Genomic DNA, 19,896 nt, shown 5'->3' with positions numbered 1-19,896 from the left:
AATATAGACTAGAAAACAGCATAACACAACGATTCAGAAAAACAACTTCAGAGTAAGACAGACTTGTATTTAACCACCAGTTACAGAACTTTGGGCAAATTACTTCACATTTTTGAACCTCATCTATGAAAAGAGGATAATAACAGCACCTGCCTCACAGATATAATGTGAGAATTAAATAAGATAATGTACTTAAAATGTCTAGCATGGTGCCTGATACACAATTAGTATCTCCCAATATATTCAATTTATTGACAATAGCAAGTGGAGAAAGCCCAGACATGATAAAATTGTGAGTTGAGCACACATATAGCTCATTTATCAGTCCCAACCTTTTTCTTTCTTTCTTTCTTTCTTTCTTTTTTTTTTTTTTTTTGCTAAGGAAGATTCACCCTGAGCAAACATCTATTGCCAATCTTCCTCTTTTTGGTTGAGGAAGAGTTGCCCTGAGCTAACATCTATGCTAATCTCCCTCTATTTTGTATGTGGGTCGCCGCCAAAGCATGGCTGCCAGGGAGTGAGTAAGTCCATGCCAGGGAACTGAACCCAGGCCGCCGAGCATGCTGAACTTAACCACTAGGCCATGGGGCCAGTCTCAACCCAAACCTCTTAAATTTGACACTTGATGATAGATAGTCCTATACCTGTAGTGGCAGGCAGGTAGTATATCCTTCTGGTCTACTAGTTCACAAGTGCCAGCTACTTAAGTAAAAAACAACCCAAAACCTTGTTTTGTTTGTTTTTAGTTAAATATCAAATACAATCCCATGTTCCAACTGAACGTGGAAGACCCTCAAATCTCTTTCTCTAGTTCAGATTTTTCTGCCAAACTTCAGACCCACATATCCTACTGTCCGGAAGACATTCGACACTTGAACCTCTTCACAGACACCTCAAATGCAGCATGTTCAAAACTTATTTTCCCCTGTTAGAACTCTGCTAACCTCTTTCCTCCTGAGTTTTCTCTCTTAGTGGAGGTACCATCATCCTATCAGTTGACCAAAAAAACCTGGGAATCACTGTAACTCCTCAACCCTCATACTTAATCAGATACTAAGTCCTATCACACCATCTTCTAAATAGCTCTTATTGTCTACTTTTTATATCCTTATCCCCAGGGCCCTAGTATAGACACTAAAATTCATCACCTAGATGACTGTAACAGCCTCACACTAGCTTCCTACCTGTAATCTTATCTCTTTCCATCAATTCTCTAATAGTGCCCTGTTTAAAATTCTCTAATGGTTCCCCTTTGCTCTTAGCATAAAGTCCGTTATTTCTTAATACCAAAAATAGATATAGATCAATGTCACATTTACAGACAGCTTATTAAATTCTTAGGTTGTTTTACTAACTTCTAATACCTTATTGAAATTTAACAGAGCTCAATTTAACTCTCATTATTTGATTAGCTATTTATCATTACTTACTATATATAAGTAAATGTATTAGATATTGCAAGGGTTACAGAGATGAATGGTGATATATCTGTCAGAAAAGATAAGACAAGTATATAAATAGTCTTAACACAACAGAGAAAAGTGTTTAAAAATCTTAACATAGGAAGAGTTAAAGGGCTATTAGATGCCAATGGAAGGAAGCATATCAGAGAACACAGCCTGAAGAAGATAGGATTTTAGCTGGTCCTTGAAGACCATCTAAGAATTGAGATGCAGGGCAGCCTAGGCAAAGGCCAAGAGAAAGAAATCTCAAAAAGAGGAAAAAAGAAACTTGAGTATTTTAGTTTGGCTAGAACGTAGGATTCCTCAAGGAAAGTAGTAGGAAAGCAGCTGGAAACACAAATTGGGGCCAGATAAAGGCAGGCCCTGAATATAGGCTAAGAGCTAAGGATTTCATGCTACAGAGAATGAAGGATAAGTGAAGAAAAAAGTTTTATATTAAGTATGTTTCAAAAGACCTTCACCATCAAAGCTACAATTATCATTGAATCAATAGTTAATATATAAACAATTGTATCTATAAGGTTTCTCATGACAAGAAAAAATAAAAAGGAATTAAAATAAAGTGCAGAAAATAATTACAGTATTTGGTTGGATAAGAGTTTGGAAGGGAAAGCCATGTCACAATTTCATTAAATTCTTCATTTTGTAATTAAAGCTACCAAACCAAGTCATTTTTAATTAGAAGCTATATTTCAATAGAAGTTCTATATTTTACTTCTAAATCACTTTTAGGATTTCTATGTCTTTAAATAGACACAGACTTTAGTTGCAAAAAGAATCTGTAACCTCCTGGTTTCAGAGTAAGTGGTTTCTCACAGAAATGAAAGCAGATGGCAACTATACTTAACCTCTTACATTTTCCTTCTTACACCTAAAAATAATCCTTTCTTTTTTTGCACCCAAAAATAGTTCAAGGAGTTTCTGTGATTATATTAAATTATCTAAATAAGTTGATAAGTAACACTGAGATACATTTTCCCATTATTACTCTCAAATCAAATTATTTTTACTATTACTATTTCTCTGAGCATTGAAAAAAAAAATGCTGCTGCTTTGACAACTTCAGTCATCACAACCTAGTCTGTGACACTGGGATTAAAAAGTAAATATGCATTTAACTCTTAGCTTAAGTTCACAAAAGCCATTTATTAAACATTTCATCTTTAAATGTTACTTTTAAACTAAAAAAAAAAAAAAAAGAGCCTGTGCTGATGAATAGAGAAGCACAAAAGACATTGCAATTCATTGTTAAAGGCTGCTATTTTGATATGCTGACACTGAGTATAGAAACATATTTACTCAAGTACTGACCTAGACTCTAGGGATTTCAAAATGATTACTTGGATCCAGACTTAATGGTGCTCATAGACTTGGCGGAGGGAAAGCAGTAAGTATAAATAGAGATACGTTATGAAACACAATGGAAGTGCAAAAAAGAAGTTCTGCACCCTGTCTGAAGAGGCCAGGAAAGGCTTTTAAGGTGACATTTAAAATTAGTCTTCAAAGGATGAACAAGAGTTCTGTAGAAAGTACAGAAGAAACAACATGTGGAAAGGAAAAGAGGCAAGAATGAGCAAAGCCTGCACGAGGTTCAGAGGAACCTTGTAGATACAATTATTTATATATTAACTATTGATTCAATGATAATTATAGCTTTGATGGTGCAGGTCTTTTGAAACACGGTACATGCAAAATTTTTCTCTGAAGCCAGCTTTCATTCTCTGTAGAATAAAGGCTTTAGCTCTTAGCCTAATATATTTAATATATGTATATATATGTGTGTATATACATATATGTATGTGTGTGTGTGTATATACATATATACGTAAGTGTATGCCACACATGGTGGCAGTGAGAGTGTGGTAAGGTGTAAAATTTAAGATAAGGCAGGAGTCAGGTCATAAGGAATATTAACTTGATCCTAAAGATGCTGGGAAGCTTTTAAAAGACTTTAAGTTAGAGACCTATATGGTCATTTTTTTGTCTGCTTATTTGTTTTTCAATTGAACCTCAGATGCCAACAGTTAACTATTCTCCTCAGTTCCTGGCATATTATGATTATTGGTCCATGGAAGGTTCTCTGCTATTCCTTCTAATCTCCAAGCTTCATCTCATTCTTTGCCCCTCCAATGTATTTAATATACATTATTTCGTTTGTATATGTTCTTACAAAATGTCTATTATTGTGTTGTTGTGCATGCATTTCTAATTTATGTAAATAGTACTGTATTACATATCCCTTTTTTTAACTTTTTTCCCTAAGCACATTGTTTTTAAGATTCATTCACGTTGCTATGTGGATATATAATCCACTGTTTCCAATTACTGTGTAGTTAAGATGACCATATAATTTATCATCTAAATCATGAGAGTAAAAGGGGGTGCTTTTAATAATTACCCTAGAATAACAGGTTAAATAGGGCTGTACTAGGCAAACCAAGATGCATGGTCACTCTCTTCTCCTAAATTCCATGCTGTTCATCCATGACATTTTACTGATCTGCTTTTCCAGAGATGGGCATCCAAGTTGCTATTAATAATACTTTTTCAAACAGCCTCCTACAGGTCCCATTATGGACCTGTATGAGAATTCGTTAGCCAAAAAGATGTCTGTAATGATTTGTAAATTTCTGACATAAGTAATTGTGGGAACACTGAAAAGATGAGCAAAGAGACAGAGGAGGAAACTGCAAACCAATGTTTGGAGACTAGAGTGGCAGAGGACTTAAGTTATTATGGAAGGTTTTAGTGGAAAGGTAATGAAAGGTGTTGGCTGAAAAGGTTGCTTTGAGGCAAAACTGTGGGAGGGCCATGTATGTTGTGAACTTTATCTTAATAGTAACTGAGAGTCACTGAAAGTTTTTGAATGAGGGTATGAGATGATGGAAATGGTATTCTAGGAAGATGTATCTGATGATGCTGAATCAAATGTACAGCAGAGACTGGAAATGAGGGGACCTATTAAGGGAATATTTGAAAGCCAGGATAGTAACATAGTTAGCTTTAGAAGAATGTGGGTTCTGAAGCCAGACTGTCTGGGTTCAAATCTAGTTCCACCATTTACTAGCCTTATGACCTTATTTAAGGCCCATGTGTCTCAGTTTCCTAAATTAGAGATTACTATAGTACCTCTGTCATAGGGTTGAATGTCAAGAGCTTCTAACAGTACCTGGCACATAATAACCACTCTCAATATTATCTGTTATTATTATTGCTGCAATAGTCTGGGAAGAAATTGAGATCAGTTTATGCTAATCTGGTGATAGAATACCTTTGACACCCAGAACTCATGGCCTGAAGAAAGTATCCTAATATCACTTAGTGTATCATTCACAAACTCCCATCTTCCTACCCTTTAGAATAAGACAAAAAGGGTATTCTTAAAAAAACACCTGTTGGCCCACATGATGTGTAGCTTCCTGACTCTCGAGCCAGGCATCTTAATAATGTAAGGAAGCTTCAAGTTGATGACAAATTATAGTTGCCATACATATAATGGTTAAACGTCGTTTTATTTAATATTTGTTCATTTTCTCTGGGGACTCAATGTTTTTCTTTTTAATTGGCATAGGTTTAGGATATAATAAAGCCGTTAATGTGTCTTTTCAGCAACACAAATTTTTTACGAAAGAAATTTCCTCACCTAAGTGGTAAATAATTCTAAGATTAGGCTATGGGAGCTGCTGGAATTGAAGAACTGACTTCTGAACTATTCTTTATCACAAAGATATGTTAGAATGTTAGGACACAACCTTCTCTGAATATATACTGGATATTGCAACTCTATTCTAAATAGTTCAGAAATGTAATATTTAGTATAAACTAATATTAGAGCAATCTGATCATTCCCATTAAAACTGTCCAAAATAGGGACTGGCCCCATGGCCTAGTGGTTAAGTTCGGTTTGCTCCACTTTGGTGGCCTAGGTTTGGTTCCCAGGCACGGACCTCCACCACTCATCGATGGCCATGCTGTGGTGGCAACTCACATACAAAAAAGAGGAAGATTGGCACAGATGTTAGCTCAGGGCCAACCTTCCTCAGCCACAAAAATATATCCGAAATATTTTTCTAACTTCTCTGTAAAAATACATGTATTTTGGTCCTTAAGTATGACTCTTAAGTTCTCAAATAATTTGCAATAAAAATGAAAAGAAAAATTGGGATTTATGTCCTTCATAAAACATTTCGATAAAATGAAAATTTAATACATTTAAAGCAATGATATAATCACAGTCTAAGCTTAGATGCAACATTCTTTAAGCAGTATTTCCAAATAACAATAAAACAGGTGATCTCTCACGCCTCTGATCTCTTACAGCACTGGGTTCACATCACACACTGTCCTGTATTCTAGTAATCTGTAGGCATATCTTCTTTTCTACATGATTATTAGCTCCTAGAGGGGAGAGACTGTGGCAAGTTCACCTTTGGATCTACTACAGTATGTAGCATTCCGCTACAGTTAATAAGCAATTAATATTTGCAGAATAACAAAATCTATTAAAATTTACATTAAAAAATTAATTCTGTGCTTACCATCAGGAAAGTTTTTTTTTCCCTGAGGAAGATTTTCCCTAAGCTAACATCTGTTGCCAATCTTCCTCTTTTTGCTTGAGGAAGACTCGCCCTGAGCTAACATCTGTGCCAATCTTCCTCTGTTTTGTATGTGGGCCAACGAGTGGTGTAGGTCTGCACCCAGAAACCAAACGTGGGCCGCAGAAGTGGAGTGCGTGGAACTTAACCACTAGGCAACCAGGCCGGACCAGGAAAGATTTTTATCCACACATTTTTTATCCATTAAATTGTATTTCCTAAAATCTTCTACAGGTTTTTAAATGCTTAAGATAACTTTTAGCACTTTGAAAACATTTAGTTCAAAATATCACTTTTCTAAAAATTTGTATTATTTTTCTTAATGTAATGGCACTAAACTTTCTGAAGGAAATTGTATGTCACCATTAATTTTAGCAACATATTAAAAGTTCAGCTTCCAACTACCTACATTTGAAGGTATTGTAATACCTATCATATGAAATGAATATGAACCTATGAGGTGTAACATAATATGAAAACTTAAATCTTGAATTACTCTAAGATTGTAGGGCAGTCCTTTCATACTTCTGGCCCTAGTAATACTTCTGAAGACAAGTTTGACTAGTTCTTCCCTTATTACTACCCTCTTCCTCAAATACTTTAATCCCTGCCCTTGGTGTCTTTCATCCACCCAGCATAACCTGCTCCCTGGAAAATGTCTGAAACTCATTCACATTGAAGAGGCAAAGGACTGATAACAGCCCAATGTGAAAGCCTGGTGTGGGAGCCCTGTCCCTGGTGTCTGTGCTGGATTTGCTAAAGTAATCTCCCCAAGTCCCATTTCCACACGTATAAAATGAAAGTGGTTGCAACTAATGATTCCTAAAATCCATTCCAGCTCAGGTTATCTACCTTAGGGATGTCTGCAGTCTTATGCATCATTCATTCATTCCGTTTATGTAGCACCTGATACAGACAGGTAATCAAATACTGTAAGTTCAATACTTATTCTTTAAATAAATATTGATTGAACACTTATTCTGTGCCACTTACTGTACTGGGTGCGTGCAATACTAGTTGTAGAGATCTACTAGGTCATACACAGAACTGAGGAACAGACAACGAAAGGAGTTAAAGAAGAGATCAAAGAGGTGATGCTTAGGCTGTCTCTTCAATACAGTAATTTCCCAAGTTGGAGCACAGTACTTTTTACTCTGCTTTTTACTGGAGTACTTTTTACTGGAACATTGCCCTTTTTAACGGAGGGCAATGGCGTGTACAAAGGCAGCAATGTAAAACGCACGTTGAGTGTTTTCAGCAGCTGAAGGCTGGGTAACAGGACGAGTGTTCACAGTACTTCTCCCAACTATAACTTGGCATGTTTTGGGTGATTACTTGATTAATGCGCGTCCCCCCTAAACCACAAGTTACACGGGTTGCGGGTACAGCACCTGCTTCTGCCCACCCTTGTTCTCCCAGAGCCTAACACCCTGCCTCGTGCTTATTAAACGTAAAAGAATTAATAAAGGGTCCGCCCCGAAATTAAAAAAATGGGTCTTTTCCAAAATACCTTGAAGAACGAACCTTTTCCACCAAAACTAAGAGAAACCGCGGTGCCTTCTGCAGCCACCTTGAGTTCCTGGGAAAGAGTCAAACCCTAGCGCGGGGCTCTGCCTTCCCACCGCCACTGCTCAGGGACACAAACACCCCTGGGGTCACCAAGGCCCAAGGGCAGGGAGCTGGAGCTGACATCGCCCCGAAGCCTGGCCTGCCCTCCCGCCCGGACGCCGCCGCCGGGATGCCCGAGTCCAGCGGCGCCGCCGCCGTCTCGGGCTATGGTGCACAGAAATGTACTATCCGGAAGCTGCAGAGAGAAAAGCAACCTGTTTTGACCTCCCGACTGACAGGTGAAGAAGAGAAAAGAATTCCAGTAACCAGGAAAATCCTATACACCTGCACTCGGATTCCGGTCGGAAGAGCCCAGGACATGCGCAGTACAGCTCACTGAACTCCCCTGGTGCCTCTCTTTGACGTAGACGTAGAGCGCCCTCTACTGGCCCCTGCGACCTCGGCTTGAGCGTCCCTCACGATCACGCCCCCAGCCACGCCCAGACTCGCGAGAGTAAGAACAGAAATCTCATTATAGGCCTCTACGGAACGGAACTTCCTATATCTGTTGTTCCTACACGGAGAGATTTTCATTCACCGGAATCGACAGGCGTTAAAGGGCGAACCGAAAAGGGAGGTGCTTTCAACGTGACTCGGCCTGCGGAAACGAGCGGAAGTCCCGGTTCACACGCCACACGCAGAGCATCTTGGGGGCCGGAAGGAGGTGGAAACTCCTGCGGCGGACCAGAGCGCCCGCTAACTCGCGTGGTTGTGAGAGTCTGTTGCTGGAGCGCGTGGCTCGTGCGCAGAGGTCAGAGGTGGCCGAAAGCCCGACGTCGGTGTAGAACCTGAGACCGCGAGTGATGGTGGGGAGGTCCCGGCGGCGCGAAGCGGCCAAGTGGGCAGCTGTGCGCGCCAAGGCAGGTCGTGGCCCAGCGGACGAAAATGAAGACGACTTAGAATTGCCACCATCACCGGGGGACTCCAGCTACTACCAAGATAAGGTAGATGATTTCCATGAGGCCCGATCTAGGGCCGTCTTGGCTAAGGGCTGGAGCGAAGTAGAGAGTGGGGACGAGGAGGAGGATGGCGAGGAGGAGGAGGAGGTGCTAGCCCTAGATGTTGCCGATGAGGACGACGAAGATGGAGAGAGTGAGGGGGATGAGGAGGATGACGATGATGATGGTGGGAGCTCCGTGCAGAGTGAGGCTGAGGCCTCTGTGGATCCCAGCCTGTCCTGGGGTCAGAGGAAAAAACTTTACTATGACACGGACTATGGTTCCAAGTCCCGAGGCCGGCAGAGTCAGCAAGAAGTAGAGGAGGAGGAAAGAGAGGAGGAAGAGGAGGCACAGCTGATTCAGCGGCGCCTAGCCCAGGCCCTGCAAGAGGACGATTTTGGCGTCACCTGGGTGGAGGCCTTTGCAAAACCGGTGTCTCAGGTAGATGAGGCTGAGACACGGGTTGTGAAGGATTTGGCGAAAGTTTCAGTGAAAGAGAAGCTAAAGATGCTGCGGAAGGAATCACCAGAGCTCCTGGAGTTGATAGAAGACCTGAAAGTTAAGTTGACAGAGGTGAAGGATGAGCTGGAGCCATTGCTACAGTTGGTGGAGCAAGGGATCATTCCACCTGGAAAAGGAAGCCAATACCTCAGGACCAAGTACAACCTCTATTTGAACTACTGCTCCAACATCAGTTTTTATTTGATCCTGAAAGCTAGGAGAGTCCCTGCACATGGACATCCTGTCATTGAAAGGCTTGTTACCTACCGGAATTTGATCAACAAGCTGTCAGTTGTGGATCAGAAGCTGTCTTCTGAGATTCGTCATCTGCTCACACTTAAGGATGAGGCTGGAAAGAAAGAACTGAATCTGAAAGCAAAATCCATCAAGGCCAAACCAAAATCTGTTTCAGAGACGACTGCTGCTGCTGCCTCTGCTGTTACAGATCTTTCTGATGATTCTGATTTTGAGGAGAAAGCTGTGCTGAAATACTATAAAGAAACAGAAGACAGGCAAAACTTGAAGAGAAAGAAAGAAGAAAGTAGTACTGAAGAACAGGCTCTTGAAGATCCAAATGCAAAGAGAGCCATTACCTATCAGATTGCTAAAAATAGGGGACTTACACCCAGGAGAAAGAAGATTGATCGCAATCCTAGAGTGAAACACCGGGAGAAGTTCAGAAGAGCCAAAATTCGCAGAAGAGGCCAGGTTCGTGAAGTTCGTAGAGAAGAGCAGCGCTACAGTGGTGAACTGTCTGGCATTCGTGCAGGAGTTAAAAAGAGCATTAAGCTTAAATAAAGTTTTTGCTTAGCTTAAGTTTTTTGGCAATAATTTTAGATAAATAAATTTTTTACTTTTAACTGGTGGAGTGATTGTATTAATATATATAATACCTAACCATAAATTTTAAAAAGTTTTGTCAAAAGGGAAACTTGTTTGGGTTATTGCTCTATATGTCCTTTATGTTAAGGTCATACTAAGCAGTGTGTGAGGAATGTGAAGGTGGTCAGCAAAAGAGATGTTGAAAAAAGTTCTCCCCTTATTCTGTCAAGTAGTAGCTTAGGAAAATTTCACAGCTAGTTGTGAAGCCACAGTCAAATGTAGAACTCTTTTATAATTTTTCAGGTAAAGTGAAGAGAATGCACCTTTGGCAGTCATGTTATTTTTAAGATAGCCTTAAAATAGTTCTGACATATTTCATTTACCTAAGTATAATTCTTGAGCAGGATGTTTGTTAATAAATAGATTTAATGTTAACTCAAGGATTTTGTACGTTCTTTGTGGTAAAAGCTTAGGAATGCAGAGGAACTTTGCTTAAAAGTAGGAGATATGTCTTAATTACATTAATCATGAATATTTTCTAACAGTCCTTAATGTGGTAAATAAGATAAAAATTCCACTTCCCCTTCTGTACTAGTGACTGGTAGTGGTTGCTGTTTGTACCCTCCACTTTGCTGAAAATTTGGTATGATTACTAGTAGGTAAGTGACAACTTCAAGTAGTAACAAAGTTTAGTTACTCTGGTCTTTACTGTAGGAGAGAGGTGCTGAGATAGTAAACTTAAAAATACTTAGGAAGATGCCAGGGGAGAAGATGAGAGGACTAGTGAAGGAAAGCACAAAAGATGTCTTAAAAGATGTCGTAACTGTGTCACTGTTGGTTAAACATTGTGCTAGCTGCTAGAGATGCAGAGATGATCAATGGTTAATATTTATTAAACACTTGCCGTCTACCAGGTGTGCATCACCTCATTTAATCTTTACAGTAACTTTGTGAGGCGGTACTCTTGTCTCTGTATCACTAATGAGGATGCTGAAATTCCGGGAGGTTAAATTTCTAAAGGACACGTTCTTGGGATTTGGACCCAAGCCAGCTGAATTTGAGCTTTGTTCTCTTAACCTCTGGCTTACGGCTGCTTGAGAGTAGCACACATATCAAATTATTTTATCTTTTGTTTTCTTATAAATAAAAAAGGTGGGGGGCCAGCCCAGTGGCGCAGCAGTTAAGTGCGCACATTACACTTCTCGGTGGCGGGGGCTTCACTGGTTCAGGTGCCGGGTGCAGACATGGCACTGCTTGGCACACCATGCTGTGTGGTAGGCGTCCCACGTATAAAGTAGAGGAAGATGGACACGGATGTTAGCTCAGGGCCAGGCTTCCTCAGCAAAAAGAGGAGGACTGGCAGTAGTTAGCTCAGGGCTAATCATCCTCAAAAAAAAAAAAAGAAAAAAAAGATGGGTTAGAAATAAAATTAACAGTGAGTGCTAAAGTACTTTTGTAAGCACTTCATTTGTACTGATGTCCTTATTCCTCACAACTCTTGTGTGACAAGTTCTAAAAGTGATGACTCTTGTGTGATAAAATAAGTATCCGTATTTTAAAGATGAGGAAACTCTGGCAAACAGAAGTTAAGTAGCTTTCTCAAGGTCATATAGCTATTAAGTGGCAGAGCCAGGATTTCAGCCTAGCCTTTCTGACTTCAGAGCCCTCTCCTATAGGTCTTTTTCTGATATAGTAGGAAAAGTACAGATTTTGGAGTTAATTTACTAGGGTGATTTTCAGTTAACTTCTTGATCTCTAACTCATTTTCTTCCTCTGTATGGTACAATTATTATACTTTACTGGGAGAGGCAATATAACAATGGTTAAGAGCAGTGAGATAATAGAAAAAATATGTTGATTTCTGCCCCTAGTTCCTTGTAAATTCCTACGTGATAAGAGCACTAGGTGCATCTTTGTAATATTTGGTCTTTGACCCAGGTTTCTGACACAGAGGTCCTGAAACCTTGTAAATTCTTAAGTAATAAGAACACTAGGAGCATCTTTGGTTCTGAGGCGTTTCTGGGTGAGCTCCTAAATGGTTCCTGGTTGGGGGCTGGTAACCAAAAAGAGCAAGCCATGATTAGAAGCTTGAAATTTTCAGCCCTATCCCTCATTCTCCAGAGAGGGGAGAGGCGCTGGAAATGGAATTAATGATTGATCATGCTTACGTGAGGAAGCCTCCAAAAAACCCCTAAAGTATGGGGCTCAGGGAGCTTCCAGGTTGGTGAAGACATCCACACCAGGTGAGTAATGTGTCCCAACTCCATGGGGACAGAAGCTCCTGCGCTCAGGACCTTCCCAGACCTTACCCTGTGTCTCTTCGTTTGACTGTTCATCTGTATCCTTTAATAAACTGGTAAATGTAAGTGTTCCCAGGAGTTCTGTGAGCCACTCTAGTAAATTAACTGAACCCACCTGAGAAGGGGGTCGTGGGAAGCTCAGATTTATAGCCAAGGTGTCACCAAGCACAGGTGACAACTTGGACTATCTCCAGGTAGAGTCAGAATTAAGTTAAATTGTAGGACACTGAGCTGGTGTCACAGAATTGCTTGGTGGAGGAAAACCCCCACACATCTGGTGTCAGAAGTGTTCTAAGTCTGGTAGTAGTGTGAAAGTAAAGGAGAAACACAGGAATAAAACTGAGTTTTTCCAATTCAAGGACAGACTAGACTACCCAGGTTCCTAACCCAGCTCCATCACTTAGTACCTATGACTTTGGGCAAGTTACTTGATCTCTCTGTTCCTTGGTTTTTTCATCTAAACTGGAGATAGTAGTAGTAGTACCCACCTCATACAGTTATTATGAGGATTAAGTGAATTAATATATGTAAAGCACTTAGAACAATGCCTGTTAGACAATAATCACCTAATAACTGTTGGCTCCTGCTAGATGATTGTGAGACGCTACATCTGGCACACAGGTGCTCAAGGAATTGTAGCTAATAGATAGTGATTCCTATTCATTACAGGAACATAGAGAATAAAGTGTAGTCATTTCTGTAAAATGCTTGAGAAATTAATATCCTAAGTTTGGAAGAAGTGGGGAGCATTGGGCGAGAAAATCTGGGACATGACAAAAAGCAAGGAAATGAAATTAGAGGTTGAAAGTATTTGATGTTCTGTGTCAAATCCTTGCCATAGGTATAAAGTTGTGAGAAAAATATGTTTTAAAGGAAAAAAAACCTTCCATTTCAGGAAAGTAGAAAAAAATTAAGCCTGCTATATACTCCTCCAAATACATCAAATATTCCTTCAAAGACTTCACAACACTTTATAAGTAGTCTTTCTGGAATAGCTAGGATATAGATGGTGCTATCCTATTTTATAAACATAAAAAGTTTTGTTTGATGTAAATTAATAGCAAAAGAAGTAACAAGGAAATTGCTGAACTTAATATTTACATTACCCAAATTTTGTATGTACTTAAACATTTGAGAGCACTGAGATGTGCTGGGTACTATCCTAACATGAATAATAAATCGGTAGCTACTCAATGTGATCATTTTTTATAGAGATTCACTTTGTGAGCTCTGGAGAGTCTCATGGATAAGAGTTCCAATAAACTAGGGGCTGGCCCGGTGGTGCAGCAGTTAAGTGCGCATGCTCCACTTCTCAGTGGCCTGGGGTTCGCCGGTTGGGATCCCAGATGCGGACATGGCACCGCTTGGCATGCCATGCTGTGGTAGGCATCCCACATATAAAGTAGAGGAAGATGGGCACAGATGTTAGCTCAGGGCCCGTCTTCCTCAGCAAAAAGAGGAGGATTGGCAGCAGTTAGCTCAGGGCTAATTTTCCTCAAAAAAAATAAAGAGCACCAATAAACTAGATTACTGGTACCGCGCATAAATACAAAGAAACAGCCTGTTAGTTTTATGTCAGCATGTTAAGCTATTGGCAACTATTGAAAATACTAAATATTAAAGTAGAAGAAAATATCAAATTAGTGATTTACTCTGCCACTAGCCAGCTAACTGGCTTTGGGCTAGTCAATTTCTCTAAGCCACAGTTTCTTACCTATATTCTTATCTATGAAGGAGTTAAATAAACATATCCCTTTAATTTTTGTGTAGAAATAAATTTGCCCATCAGACTTCTAAAACTACCTTAATGGTCAAACGTTTTGACAAACTGGGAAATTACATTTTATGATCTTAAAGATAAAAGATAACTTGAATAAATGTATTCATATATCTGACACAAAATATTTATCTGAGGAATGGCTGAAGATGCTTATTTTTCCTCGCTGGTTGTACGAAGTAAAAGAATTTTAAGTTGATATATTAAAGTAATATAAGTGACCATTACCAAAATAATTCAAGGTGAAAATTGGTATAATTTACATCTCAGGGATGACAATGATGAACTTGTACCACTGTTTGAATAGTAGATGATCCAAAAAAATCATGGAGGATTCAACTAGAGTTCCAAATCATTTAAACTGAATACTGTTGCTTCAGGTAATAAATCAGAGTGTTAAAAATTCTTTTACATATTGATTCTTTTAAAAACGTTTCTATTTTGCCTTTGAAAGTTTAAGCACAAAAACAGTACAGAAAATTTAACACGACCCAAGTCAACAAATGTTAACATGTGTTTTAAATTTTGCTTAGTGTTTTTTCTTATGTCAAAAATGTTTAATTTGATGTAGTTATTTTAGCTATGTATTCCAGATATGTTTTCTTGATTCTTTCAGCTATTCATTTGTTAAGAAAAACAATGGGTTTTTTTTACGTTTGCTTTGAAGTAAAGCTTTAAATGATGGTAAATATTAAGAATCAACATTTTTTTAACTATAAAACAAAACAAAAAACCTAGAGGAAACTAATAAAATGGTCTGCCTTAAGAGAAACAATATAGGGTAGCAATTAAGAGCTTGACCACCGGAGCCAGACTCAATTTAAATTCCAGTTTCACACTTACGATGTGTCTCTGGTCTACTCAACCTACGTCCCGATTTCCTCACATTGAATAATATATGATTTAAATAGTTAAACCATCTAACTTACATTTAGGACAGCACCTAGTAGGTAGTAAGTGCATACTATTAGTTACTATTAACCCATTAAAAAAAAGAACTACTTCACTTGAAAGAGTTAATTTTCTCCTTGGTTCTATCATAATGGTTCTTCAACCAGAATGCCTAAGGATCAGTTGGTAAGTTTAAAAGGCAGATTCCTGGGCCCCACCTCCAAGACTGACTTAGCCGGCCTGGTGTGGACCCAGGGAATCTGTATTTTTAATAGGTACCTCAGATGATGCTGATCCAGACGGTCTATAGAACACACTTTGGGAAACACTACTCTGGGCGCACTGATTTCTGGGTTTCTCTTGGCTAATAACAGACATACGAATGACATTAATTACAAGAATGAAATATGATGTGGTGTTACCATGGGACTACAAAACCTCGAGGGTGAAAAAGCAATGGACCTTGCCCCTAGAATAATAACATAGGTCTAATCACAACATTTTACATACCACCTCAGTGGGTGCCTGAACTCCGAAGCCAGGAGTCCTTGGACCTCAGTTAGGAAATCTTACATTAGAGGACTGTTCCTTTTACCTTTCAGCATTGCTTCATACGGCCTGTGTTAATACATATATACTAGATCATTTTACTGTGGGTGGGACAGGAATTATCCAAAGTAAGCAGATGACTGAACATAATTTTATTAGCATCTAGAATTTTTTTATATTTAAGTGAGCTCTTTCAGCTATACTTAAATTTCTAATCACACCACACTTGAACATATACAAAAAGAGAAATTAATGCCAAATAAATAAGTGTATTCCTTAAACTTCATATTCAGTCCAACTTCTCTGAATCAATTCTATTCAGGGTCACTGACGGCCACAGAATCAAAGAATTTTGATAGGATTTTAGAAAGAGGAAAGAGATTTTTAATAAAAAGGTGCAGTAGGTGAGGTCTGAGAACTACTAGAGGAATAAGTGCATTGTCAAAAAGAGAAACTCAAAGATGTCAACTTTGGGAATAGAAACATTGGTAGAAGAGACAGACACCATTATACTTAGAGCAATTAACTGCTTAGTTAGGATGCTATGGGACCTCAAAAGAGGCATGTACCTCTCTACATACGGTGGGCAGAGACAATCTGTTAGGCTAGAATCTTGGAGAAAGAGTGGGTGTGGCAATAGGAGGAATGCTAAACACGGTAAAGTTTATTCAAAGACAAGAAGGATCAGGCAAGGTAGGAAGATAATATTGGAAAGGTGGGGGATGGGGGTTAGATCATGAAAGACCTTAAGGAGCTTAGATTGTATTCCAGATTTGGAGAAAGCAACAAAGGTTTTTAAGAATCAGTGTGACATAATTAGATCAACCTTCAGAAAAGTAAATTACTCAGTCTAGCTACTGCAGACCAATGGTATTAGAACAGATTAAAAAGAGAGGCAGGAAAACCAGCTAGGAGTCCTTTGCAATAATATAGGCAAGAAATGATGAAGATTTCCGAGAGGAAAATCTAAGGGATAGATTTGAGAGAAATTTAGAAGAGAATTTGAAGAAGAGCCTGAGAATTGGGACTAACTGTGGATAAAATCATAGAAGGTCAGCAAAAGCAAACAGCCAAATTGTTTTAGCAACACTATAAAGCTTTTAAAACTGAGTAGACACAAAACATGGTAAGCTCCTCTAGGGTAGGCCTCTTGAATTCTACTTCACAGGATACACAAGGAACACAATTTTGCTGTTAGATCTTCATAAAAAAGATATAATTGTCAAACTATTAATCAAAATAGTCCCTCAACATGTTTTATTTTCTATTATAAAGTAACACATTCATTACAGACTACTTGCAAATACAGATAATTAGAAAACTGGAAAAAAATCCATATTTCTACCACCCAAAGAAAACTGCCATTGTTTGATCTAGACTAAATATATTGCTTAAGATAAATATATTTCTTAAGAAGGCATTGTACTCTTAAGAGCACTGCATTAAGAGTATTGCTTATATTTCTTAAGGGTATTACAGATACAATAAACATGGAGAGGAGGTATACACTGACTATTTTTGTAATTAATGTTTTGGAAAAATAAGTCATAACAGTCATCAAAACCTACTACATAATTCAAAAGTAAAGACCAGGGGCCAGCCAGGTGGCACAGCAGTTAAGTGTGCACGTTCAGCTTCTGAGGCCCAGAGTTCGCCAGTTCAGATGTGGACATGGTGCCACTTGGCAAGCCATGCTGTGGTAGGCGTCCCACATATAAAGTAGAGGAAGATTGGCACGGATGTTAGCTCAGGGCCAGCCTTCCTCAGCAAAAAGAGGAGGATTGGCAGCAGATGTTAGCTCAGGGCTAATCTTCCTCAAAAAAAAAAAGTAAAGACCAGGGGCCTGCCCATGGTGGAGTGGTTAAGTTTGTGCCCTCCGCCTTGGCCGCCCAGGGTTTCACCAGTTCGGATGCTGGGTGTGGATATGGCACAGCTCATCAGGCCATGCTGAGGCGGCGTCCCACATGTCACAACTCAAATGACCCTTAACTAAAAATATACAACTATCTACTGGGGGGCTTTGGGGAGAAAAAGGGAAAATAAAATCTTTAAGAAAAAAAGTAAAGAACAGTGGACTCTTAAGAGAGCTTTCACACTGAGGCTTTGTATTAACTAATTAGCATAAATTTATTTCTGCATTTATTAACATAAGTTTAACACGAAATCTTAAATTGAGTGCCTTGTTTTCAAATAAGACTTTTCCCCAATTACCACACAATGAAAAACAAACGACTCAAGAAAGCCATTATTTTAGAATCAGCATAAGCCTAAATACCACACTGGAAAAGAATATCAACACTTCCCTAGTAATATCTTTTCTCTGATCACAGCTCTAAGAAGCTTATGCTAAAAGTACATCCATGACATTGATCTCTACAAAGTTTTTAAATATACTCTAAGCGTTCATCCTTAAGATCACCAGAGGGTTTCAAAAAAACCAAACATGGATAACTCAAAATAAAGCGCAGATACAGTTGAAAAGCACTTCTGGCTTTATTTCACAAGAAAATTAATAGAGCTTGATTCTTAAAGCGGCTTGGCTTTTGCCACTTTAAAACAGTATAAGAAGAGGCTCTGTGCATTTTCAAGAAGGAGCAACATGTTTAGGCTTGTTTTTAGAATCGTGGCTTCCTTAAATGTGCGTAACAGCTGAGTCAGCCCTTTATGTCACTAAAGCTTATGCAGACCTGTGATCATATTGATCCACAAGCAAAAAGCTTAAGAAACTAGGAACTTGGAGTACCATCTACCTTTAAAGAAAATGCTCATAAATAGCCTTGCCTATAAATTTTAAAGGACTCATATTTCAGCTGATTTTCTAGATTCATTGCACTGCCACTTAATTAATGACATAAAGCCTTAATAGAACTGTTTTTAAAAGCAGAGGTGCATAAAAAAACCAATACATTGCAAGATTCCACAGCATATCAGTGTTTCTAATACCCATAGGTATCCTGGCTACCCAGAAAGGAGAAAACTGGCAAGTTAGACTAGATTGCATTTAGTACTTTGTTAATTTGGTGACTCCCTTAGCGGGGATTTGTGAGGACTCTGCTCTCCTTTCTTCTACCTACAGTGGGATAAGTGGATACGCTTGTCAAATTCTTTCCAGAAACATTGCAAAACATCTGTGAAAGAAGTGACCAGAAAATAATGATACTTAGAAATTTCTGCATGCAAAAACAAGGTAAGAGATCCAGTCAAGGATGAGTGTTAAAACCATATAATACATCTGGAATCTTTTAGTTTTTCACTTCAAGGTATTACACAGTTCATAGTTCCTAAAAGGCAAATTTATTTTTTTATCAACACTCACCCTCACCAAGACTGAAATGAAAAGTCCCAACAAACTTCCAAAATGCTAGAGATACTATTGATGAAAAAGCTTTTTTTCTCAATTGAGTTTGTTTTTATTATTGTAAGTTACATGCTGTTTTGCCAAAGTGATAAAATATAGCTAATAATAGTTATTTTACCCTATGCCAGATCCTGTTTTACAGGTTTTACCAATATTTCTTATTTAGCCCTAACACCTCTATGAATAACTAACAATCACTTTTGCAAAAGAGAATCCAGGCTCAGAGGACAAATAACTTACTGAAGTAAGCAGCAGGCTGGGATCAACAGGTTAGCAAAATGACAGAAACTGAAAAGCTACAAAGAAATTTTGACTGCTTGAAGTTAGCTTCTCCTAAACATCTTTTTACGTACTTCTTGCTTAAAAGATTTCATGAAAGATAGTATTAGAAGTCTCATGGTAATTTTTTGTAATTTCAAGAGAGATCTTCAGAGAATAACAACAATAAAAAGGTATACTTTTCCTTTCAGAAAAGTACTAACTGCCTGTACAGAGGGACAGACAGACCAGAGAAAGAGGGAAAGGAAAAGCAGGTGGGCAAAATGTAACACAGCAGTGATTTTTAATTATGCGTCACCATGGATTCTATGCCAGCATTTTGCGACCTGAACACTAAGCTAATCAGCTAGGAAATACGGGGCACGTTCAAGGACTCTAGCTTAAAGAAAACGATAGTAACTGGAAATTGTCTTTACTGGAGGGGAAACAAAAAGTTTACTTATGAGAATTACTGGATCAGCAATCATTGATTCAAATATTCAAAATAAAGCAACAGGGGCCAATTACTAGCGAGACACAGGCAGTATGAAAGTGAAAACTGTGGACCTGTAATAGACGCTTGTCGTATAAATTCTAAGCTGTTTGGCTTAAAACGCACTCATGCACACCCGGAACACCAGAAAACCAGGGAGTTAAAGTCAAAGCAAATACACGATTTCTATACAGCGCATACGACAGGGAACAAAAGAGGTGGTGGAAGGAAGACACCCACCTCTGGTTTCTCACATAAAAAGCTCATGAATCAAAACCGGGAATCAACGGTTAAAGTTCTAGTGTGTGAAAGGCAAATGGTACAGTATAATACCCTGGGGGGA

General features: G+C 38.8%; 1 protein-coding gene across 1 annotated transcript; it reads left to right on the top strand.

Moving 5' to 3' along the window:
- Nucleotides 1–8,114: 8,114 nt before the first annotated feature.
- On the top strand, nucleotides 8,115–10,362 carry UTP3 (UTP3 small subunit processome component). Its single transcript, XM_014847219.3, has one exon. It carries the CDS (start codon nucleotides 8,470–8,472, stop codon nucleotides 9,901–9,903), a length of 1,434 nt encoding a protein of 477 aa, XP_014702705.1. The 5' UTR covers nucleotides 8,115–8,469; the 3' UTR covers nucleotides 9,904–10,362.
- The last annotated feature ends 9,534 nt before the right edge of the window (nucleotides 10,363–19,896 follow it).

The sequence above is a fragment of the Equus asinus genome, chromosome 3, assembly GCF_041296235.1.
Source record: "Equus asinus isolate D_3611 breed Donkey chromosome 3, EquAss-T2T_v2, whole genome shotgun sequence".
In the NCBI taxonomy this organism is placed as follows: domain Eukaryota; kingdom Metazoa; phylum Chordata; class Mammalia; order Perissodactyla; family Equidae; genus Equus; species Equus asinus.
This window is presented reverse-complemented; position numbering and strand designations above follow the sequence as displayed.

Coding starts and splice junctions, on each gene's coding strand:
- UTP3 (XM_014847219.3), top strand. CDS start 8,470: ATGGTGGGGAGGTCCCGGCGGCGCGAAGCGGCCAAGTGGGCAGCTGTG.